The 9,547-nt window shown below is 43.5% G+C and overlaps 1 protein-coding gene across 1 annotated transcript in view; it reads right to left on the bottom strand.

Moving 5' to 3' along the window:
• The window catches only part of LOC139584675 (semaphorin-4B-like), a 102,854-nt gene that overhangs the window by 23,478 nt on the left and 69,829 nt on the right, over positions 1–9,547 (bottom strand). Inside the window, exons 3-8 of the mRNA XM_071416791.1 lie at positions 6,600–6,760; positions 4,037–4,099; positions 3,359–3,457; positions 1,368–1,479; positions 911–1,027; positions 397–554 (exon numbers count right to left, since the gene is read on the bottom strand). Of these exons, the coding sequence (XP_071272892.1) occupies positions 397–554; positions 911–1,027; positions 1,368–1,479; positions 3,359–3,457; positions 4,037–4,099; positions 6,600–6,760 (710 nt within the window). The remainder of the gene's footprint in view (positions 1–396; positions 555–910; positions 1,028–1,367; positions 1,480–3,358; positions 3,458–4,036; positions 4,100–6,599; positions 6,761–9,547) is intronic.

A 9,547-nucleotide genomic window follows, 5' to 3' on the forward strand; every position in this document is an offset into this window, starting at 1 on the left:
GTCTGCTGTGAATCCTGGCTGAATGCTAATGATCACTGAAATGTGATAAGAGTGGAGTGGAGGAGCGGAGGAGGAGATGTGGAGAGAAGGGCCCAAACAGAGGGAACTCACAGGAGGAATGGTTTTCTGTAACACAAGCCCCTGTGTCCCTCCCAGACAAACCTGTGAACACGACTCTCCCACCCTTAAATCCCTCACCTCACACACACACATGAACACACCACACAGAAGTACGCACACACACAAACTGACACACCCTTCTCCTGCTCTGATAGCTTCCAATAAATTGAGTGGAAATGGGTGGGGCAGGTGAAGATGGGTGGCGTTGCTGGAGAGCCTTGCTCAAGGGGAAAAGACACTCTTTAGACAGGCCATCTCCGTTGAAGCGTCACTCACCTTACACACGCGAGCGATGCGCGATACAATGGTGTTGTCAAAGAATTCAAACTCCTTTCCCGCTTCGCTGAAGAAGAAGTAAATCTTATCATCATCGCCCACTGGGTTGCCTTTGGGCAGGCTCTCCTGAATGTAGGCAGAGCCCACAAAGGCTGGGTCTGGAGGAACAACAACATAACCACAGGGTGAAATGTCAACCTAGAACCATGTATTCTAGGACATGGACATGTCTTTTACATTCACAACGTCTTCTGGTGATTCAGTAATTTTGTAACAGGAATTCTGATAACTTCTGCATGTTGAAATTGACAAAATACCATGGGAACACCTATATTTCTTCAGAGCTATGTTCATTTTAATTTATCATGTACAGCCTGAGGTCTTCAAATACTGATTGCATATGTTTAGGGGAAAACTGTTTATCCATGTTTATCTTATCAGCTATGTATACAAACATTAGAACATGGCATGAAGCAGCTTCAAGATAGCTAGCTGCCTGAAGACCTGAACTTACCCTGAAGCCAGTTCAAGGAGTTTTCTGTTTTTAGGGCAGCGCCTTGGCCCAGGCTCTTGTAAATAATAGGTTCATTTCCTTGGAAATTACTGACCGTCCCAGCATACAGCTCTCCATCTATAATGTAAAGAAGAATAAGATGAAAACAAACAATATCTGGACCAGGAGACAAGGATACTCTGTGTCACTCATAACAAACCCTTGAATCTAAAATCAAAGCATTGTCTCTTAATATGTTTACTGTACGGAACACACAAGAATGAACTCTTGTAAGATATACATTCCAACTTTATCATTGATGAATCTATAATTAAGTATGTCAACAGTGTGTTGTCGTATGTTTATGTATATATTGTATTGTGTACAGTATGTATTGTGTACAGTATGTATTGTGTACTCAGTCTTATGGAAGTCAAACATATTTCCCTGACATAAGTGACCCCTATAGTGTACCTACCAGCCATGATGGCAGTGGACTTGTACTCAGGGTTGAAAGGGCAGCGGCCACGTCCGTCCTCTGTCACTATCTCCCCAGTCTGGCTCCTCACCAGAGTGAAGTCAGCTGTGTTCTGGAGAGGACGGACAGAGAGAGAGAGACTTGAGAAAATGTAGGGCTGTAATCTACACTGACCACTGCCTTCTGGCCAGTGTTCTCTACTGCACTATGGCCCAAATGATGGGGAAGGAAACACTGGTTGGTCGCAGCTGGTCCCTTTGGGGTGGTTCAAACCAGGGTTGTTTCGAAACGTGGTTTTGTCACATTGTGTGGTCACAATGCAAAAAAAGGCTTGTTACTACCCAATGCTATAGAGACACACTTGATAAACAGTATCTCTATTTAAGTAAATGTTATTATATGATTCCATTTAGAAATGATCTGGTGATGGGGAAGATGAGGAGGGCTGCTTAGAGGGATGGACATGACTGTCTGTATAAAGTACTGTATATCTCTCTGTGTGGGCTGAGACTCAGTGGTTTTGATAAGAAGGGAGACTTGGGAGGAGGAGACGCTCAGGAATCCTGGTTCACAACCTAAAGTTCTGCCAAGAGACTTTCCCTCCTCCCTTAATGTATTCTCTCCCATATTGAATTATTGCAGAGGGGATTTGAGATGTTCTTTGACTGTCAATATTTCTAAATGGAAATGTCAATGTTATTCTGCATGGCCTCAGAGACCTGTCTGCTCCATCAGCTGAACACATTTAAAGATGCACTTCCTTTCAAATGTGTGTGTTCTAAAACGTTTTCATACAACTCAGAGCCACTCATGCTCACTAAACATCTGTAAAGGGTATAATTGGAATACACTGATTTGAGGAGAAATAAAATGCAGTCTCCAGGGGGAAATACTGTAAAATAGAGAAGAAAAGCTGTACCTTGATTGACAGAGTGAATTACATGACTAATTACATCTCTCTACAACACACAGGCATGGTGGTTCTCTCTACAACACACAGGCATGGTGGGTCTCTCTACAACACACAGGCAGGGTGGTTCTCTCTACAACACACAGGCCGGGTGGTTCTCTCTACAACACACAGGCCGGGTGGTTCTCTACAACACAAGGCCGGGTGGTTCTCTCTACAACACACAGGCCGGGTGGTTCTCTCTACAACACACAGGCCGGGTGGTTCTCTCTACAACACACAGGCAGGGTGGTTCTCTCTACAACACACAGGCAGGGTGGTTCTCTCTACAACACACAGGCAGGGTGGTTCTCTCTACAACACACAGGCAGGGTGGTTCTCTCTACAACACACAGGCAGGGTGGTTCTCTCTACAACACACAGGCAGGGTGGTTCTCTCTACAACACACAGGCAGGGTGGTTCTCTCTACAACACACAGGCAGGGTGGTTCTCTCTACAACACACAGGCAGGGTGGTTCTCTCTACAACACACAGGCAGGGTGGTTCTCTCTGCAACACACAGGCAGGGTGGTTCTCTCTGCAACACACAGGCAGGGTGGTTCTCTCTGCAACACACAGGCAGGGTGGTTCTCTCTGCAACACACAGGCAGGGTGGTTCTCTCTGCAACACACAGGCAGGGTGGTTCTCTCTGCAACACACAGGCAGGGTGGTTCTCTCTGCAACACACAGGCAGGGTGGTTCTCTCTACAACACACAGGCAGGGTGGTTCTCTCTACAACACACAGGCAGGGTGGTTCTCTCTACAACACACAGGCAGGGTGGTTCTCTCTACAACACACAGGCAGGGTGGTTCTCTCTACAACACACAGGCATGGTGGTTCTCTCTACAACACACAGGCATGGTGGTTCTCTCTACAACACACAGGCATGGTGGTTCTCTCTACAACACACAGGCATGGTGGTTCTCTCTACAACACACAGGCATGGTGGTTCTCTCTACAACACACAGGCATGGTGGTTCTCTCTACATCACACAGGCATGGTGGAACTGTATGCTAAGAAATCAAACACACACTTACTATGTACGCACAGATTGGACTGAAGGCGTAGGTTCCACACACGTATAGATGGGTACTGTTCACACGCAGTAAAATCTTGATGTAATTGAAGCAATCAGTCTGCATTAAAGACACAGTAGAGGAGAGAGCATCGTTAATATGACTCATAGGTTCCCACAAACCGTTCTGGAGGGAAAGTTCCTCAAGTTGAGTGGAGTAGCTCATTGGGTGACCCTCCAAGCATATTTCCACATTACCAGAATGAATTGCTTTCAAATAGCCTGGGAGGCCTGTTGCTAGCAGTGTCCAAAATGTCTGAGTGACTGTCTCACACAGAACACTGATTAGTGTCTTCTTCAAGATCCTGGTCTATGAGCCTTTGTCCCCCAACCCATCAATCAAACCAGGAATCAATCATACAATATTGCCATTTGATAATATACTGTACTTCCCACAGTATTGAGGTTTCTCTACAATCACAGAGGGGTTGCTTAGATGGGATGCATAGCAATTTGTCTGGCTATAAAAAAAAATGTACGCAGGCCATCACTACTGAATGGAAATGTACAACTTAAATGGAAACTTCCATTGCTACTGGCAGTTCATTTTCAGTACTACGGCACAAAACGAGCTTGAGAACTGGCATGGAAGTGTAAACACTGCCACTGGAGTTCCACAAATACAGCGCAATGTCCTCACCTGTAGGTCTTTGCCTTTGAAACTGCACTCATCTCTCTTCCTCTCATGGGTGCTCCATGTCAGCTAGAGGAGGGGAAGTGTCAACATACATTACAAAGACACAGCACAGAGCTGTAAAGAACACAGCTGTGGTCCTCTGTAGCTTAGTTGGTAGAGCATGACGCTTGCAATGTCAGGATAGTGGGTTTGATTCCCAGTACTAATCATACGTAAAATCTGCACGCGCATGACTGTAAGCTGCTTTGGATAAAAGCATCTGCTAAATGGCATATACAGTGGGGCAAAAAAGTATTTAGTCAGCCACCAATTGTGCAAGTTCTCCCACTTAAAAAGATGAGTGAGGCCTGTAATTTATCATAGGTACACTTCAACTATGACAGACAAAATGAGAAGAAAAAAAATCCAGAAAATCACATTGTAGGATTTTTAATGAATTTATTTGCAAATTATGGTGGAAAGTAAGTATTTGGTCAATAACAAAAGTTTCTCAATACTTTGTTATATACCCTTTGTTGGCAATGACAGAGGTCAAACGTTTTCTGTAAGTCTTCACAAGGTTTTCACACACTGTTGCTGGTATTTTGGCCCATTCCTCCATGCAGATCTCCTCTAGAGCAGTGATGTTTTGGGGCTGTTGCTGGGCAACACGGACTTTCAACTCCCTCCAAAGATTTTCTATGGGGTTGAGATCTGGAGACTGGCTAGGCCACTCCAGGACCTTGAAATGCTTCTTACGAAGCCACTCCTTCGTTGCCCGGGCGGTGTTTTTGGGATCATTGTCATGCTGAAAGACCCAGCCACGTTTCATCTTCAATGCCCTTACTGATGGAAGGAGGTTTTCACTCAAAATCTCACGATACATGGCCCCATTCATTCTTTCCTTTACACGGATCAGTCGTCCTGGTCCCTTTGCAGAAAAACAGCCCCAAAGCATGATGTTTCCACCCCCATGCTTCACAGTAGGTATGGTGTTCTTTGGATGCAACTCAGCATTCTTTGTCCTCCAAACACGACGAGTTGAGTTTTTACCAAAAAGTTCTATTTTGGTTTCATCTGACCATATGACATTCTCCCAATCTTCTTCTGGATCATCCAAATGCTCTCTAGCAAACTTCAGACGGGCCTGGACATGTACTGGCTTAAGCAGGGGGACACGTCTGGCACTGCAGGATTTGAGTCCCTGGCGGCGTAGTGTGTTACTGATGGTAGGCTTTGTTACTTTGGTCCCAGCTCTCTGCAGGTCATTCACTAGGTCCCCCCGTGTGGTTCTGGGATTTTTGCTCACCGTTCTTGTGATCATTTTGACCCCACGGGGTGAGATCTTGCGTGGAGCCCCAGATCGAGGGAGATTATCAGTGGTCTTGTATGTCTTCCATTTCCTAATAATTGCTCCCACAGTTGATTTCTTCAAACCAAGCTGCTTACCTATTGCAGATTCAGTCTTCCCAGCCTGGTGCAGGTCTACAATGTTGTTTCTGGTGTCCTTTGACAGCTCTTTGGTCTTGGCCATAGTGGAGTTTGGAGTGTGACTGTTTGAGGTTGTGGACAGGTGTCTTTTATACTGATAACAAGTTCAAACAGGTGCCATTAATACAGGTAACGAGTGGAGGACAGAGGAGCCTCTTAAAGAAGAAGTTACAGGTCTGTGAGAGCCAGAAATCTTGCTTGTTTGTAGGTGACCAAATACTTATTTTCCACCATAATTTGCAAATTATTCATTAAAAATCCTACAATGTGATTTTCTGGATTTTTTTTCTCATTTTGCCTGTCATAGTTGAAGTGTACCTATGATGAAAATTACAGGCCTCTCATCTTTTTAGGTGGGAGAACTTGCACAATTGGTGGCTGACTAAATACTTTTTTGCCCCACTGTGTATACACTGTGTGTATATATATATATATATATATATATATATATATATATATATATATATATATATATATATATATATATATATATATATATATATATATATATATATATATATATATATTCATATGTATTACTGTAGAACATTGTAAAAAAGAGCAGTGTACACAAGATGTTATACACCAACCATGTACATTATATAATTCCACACATCCTCACCCTGACTCCACGGTTACTGTTCATGCACACAAGCACGCACACAGAGAAACACTACAATACAACACTGTTGTGAAGTGTATCTGAGCGCCGAGGGTATTACATAGCACCTCTAGAAACACTACAAATATGTTTCAATAGTTCAGCTAGGGCCGCTGGGCTGTTGTGTCTACTTTGATTTGCACTATGTTTAGACTTACTGTGGTGAGCTGAGGTGGTGGCCATGCAGAAGGTCAAGTCCCAATCCACCTCCACTATATGAGGTCATTATTAACAGGTGCCATTCATATGCCATGTTGATACTTATTTCATTATGCAGATGGATTATTCGTTTTGAAGCATACTCCCAGATGAATTTATTTTATTGCACAGAAATAGTATCAATTATGACTATGTCTAATATCCACTACTTATGAAAAATAGGCAACCTCTTGAATGTCTCTCAAAACACACAGACACACACTCGTGCCCACTTACATTACGTTGTAGCTTGACTCTGCTGATATCAGAGAGGTTGAGGGCGAAGAGCTCCTCTCGTGCTCCAACATAGAGCATGTTATCTTCCCTACTGAGGAGCAGAGAGGTATAATTGAAGACTCCATCCACAGAGAATCTCTTGGCTGACCTCTCATTTGCATCTGAGGAGAGAAAAACAGAAAGAGGAGAAGAAATATTAACAAACTGAATGTTCTAGTGCAATATGAGCCCCTAGAAAGCATTAACAGATTTGCCTGGACAATAATTTTACATCAAAATGGTAATGATGTCTGTGTTATTTTGTTTGTGTATACATGTGCTCTCTGCTCCCATGACAATAACATTGTCTGGCCTAGCAGGCTCTCTTTCTGCTGACTCCATCACTACAGGGGAGCTACAATAGGAGAGATGGACAGAGCCTGGCCTCCTGAGCTCATAAGGAATAAAAATGATCCAACCACAGGATGTATGGACTAAAAGCAGCAGCTGGAGGAGTGTGTGTGTGTGTTCAGCCTCCAGTCCTGTCACCCTCTGGAGAGGGCTGCAGAAAGAGAGCGAAAGCCAGCTCCTTATCTTTCTCACTATCCTGACACCCCTTCAAAAGCCCACCCTCTGCCTGCAGCCACATGTCACATCATTGACTCTCTAAGCCTAAAGCTCCACATTCAGCACATTTTTTCAGAGTGGAGGTCTTCTGAGCTGGCCAGTCCAACAAACACAATTTTGTCATGAAAACATATGGTACTGTATATGAATGCCTACTAAGTGATTCTCTGAAGACATCATTGCCTTATGGATTATGAGTCAACTAAAGATTATGAGTCAACTACTGAGTCTATGCTATACATTCGCAATGCAAGATTTATAGTTTTAGCCTATCAGAGAAGATACAGTAGTCCTACCTCTACCTTTCAATACAGAAACACATTTTAATATTTGATCACATTTGAACAGTATAGTGCTGCTTCATGCTAGTGAGCCATTTCCCCTCTCTCCTTTCCTTCATCTTCCTTCTCTCTCGCCTCCTTTCCTCACCTCTCCCCTCCTTCCCTCTCTCCTCCTTCTCTCCTCTCTTTCCTCAGAGCTTTGGGCAAATGTAACAGTGATTTACCCATGCAAAGACAAAGGCTGGAGCTTGAACCAAAACAAGGGCTTAGAGGGATTTCCACAGAGGATATCTATACAATTTTTCTTGAGTCAGACCACCACTGTCATATTCTCTGAACACTGCTGAGGGAGACACAATGAGGTGGGTAATTGTGTACCATTAAGGGAATCCATCTGGGTTTAGTAGTGTGAGCATTTATTTTCAGCCAGTCATTAGTCAGGTTTCTATTTCCATTGTATCAAGCTGCAGTGATGAGGTTTGCATACAGCGTTGTATAGCCTAACAATACTCAACATGGTTGTCCATTTACACTCCATGTCTGCCCATTCCATAACATTGTGGTCAATATTACAAGGATCTGTTATTTTCATGCATAAGATGGCTTTGCATTGATGAATTATCCTTGGAACAAACCAAAATCATTGCTCATAAATCCAAGATAGTAATATGGACTGATCCAAGAAAATGTACCTATAAAAATGTATCACAGATTTCAGCAATTCAACACGTTTCCAGGAAACTGTAGCATATGGAATGTGAGGCTTTTGGAAGAAGAAGTGCAGCTGTGAGGAGAGCTGTAAAAAAAGGGCAACTTTTATTTGAAGAGTGCTAAATAACATCAGTTCATCTGGAACAAAAATGGTCAAGACAAAGACAGACAAATATATCAGATAAAGATATAATACAATATATAATAAATATATATTGTACTGAAAACCAGTTAGAAGTGGGAGAGACAAAAAGTGTATTTACACTCCAACGACAGGATTAGTGCCTTATTAATCAGAAGAGTCTCTGTCTGCCAGAATGTCCTGGTGCTGCTGTTAAGGATTCTGTTTAAAGATGCTATTACAATGGCATCATTTAGGAGCTAAAGATAACTTGATTGCTGATCTCAAAAGGGACAAAATATAATTTATAGCCCTGGGACTACAAACCCCAATAGTGAACTGGAATGGTTGCTGGTCAGTCAGTCTTTCAGTCAGTCTCTAGACTGTCTCCCCCAGGTCTCCATTACAGGGCCCTCCACAGACAGACATACACCATAGTCTCTTTCAGACAAACTCCACTCCATTGTTGTTAGAGCATCTCAGGTTGACTCCCATGACAACGCAGGCAGCCATGGAAACGCTGTGCTGTAGTGCAATCTGGGAAGAGAAGAGCCCTGACCTGTTTAATGTTCAGAGGAAGCAGAAGCACTCAAGAGCTGCTAGTGTCTGTTGGAGATGTGGAGAGAGGGGGGTGTCTCCGTAGCTACAGGGGGAGAGGGTGTTAGGGAGGGCAGGCAAGTGGGAACGTTGTAATGAGTGAAGAGGTACAACATATCATAACTAGTTTACCCTCGCCTTGTCGAGCACCTTACCCCTCCCCCTACCCTGCAGTCCGGCCCCCGGCAACCCATAGCAATACACTGCTTATATCAAAGGGACATCTCATTTAGTCAAACAGCAGAAACCAAGCTAATAGAGGCTTGGTTCAAATAGCAATACACTTTCGTTGGAGAGGAGACATAGCTATCTAGGCTAACAAAGCGTGCAAAAGCAAAAATGTTTATCATATTACTCCAGTGCTAGCCTCTCTACACTGGCTTCCTGTTAAGGCTAGGGCTGATTTAAATGTTTTACTTCTAACCTACAAAGCATAACATGGGCTTGCTCCTACCCATCTTTCTGATTTGGTCCTGCCGTACATACCTAAACGTACGCTACGGTCACAAGACACAGGCCTCATTACTGTCCCTAGAATTTCTAAGCAAACAGCTGGAGGCAGGGCTTTCTCCTATAGAGCTCCATTTTTATGGAATGGTCTACCTATCCATGTGAGAGACGCAGACTCAGTC

This window comes from Salvelinus alpinus, chromosome 9, assembly GCF_045679555.1.
Source record: "Salvelinus alpinus chromosome 9, SLU_Salpinus.1, whole genome shotgun sequence".
NCBI lineage: Eukaryota > Metazoa > Chordata > Actinopteri > Salmoniformes > Salmonidae > Salvelinus > Salvelinus alpinus.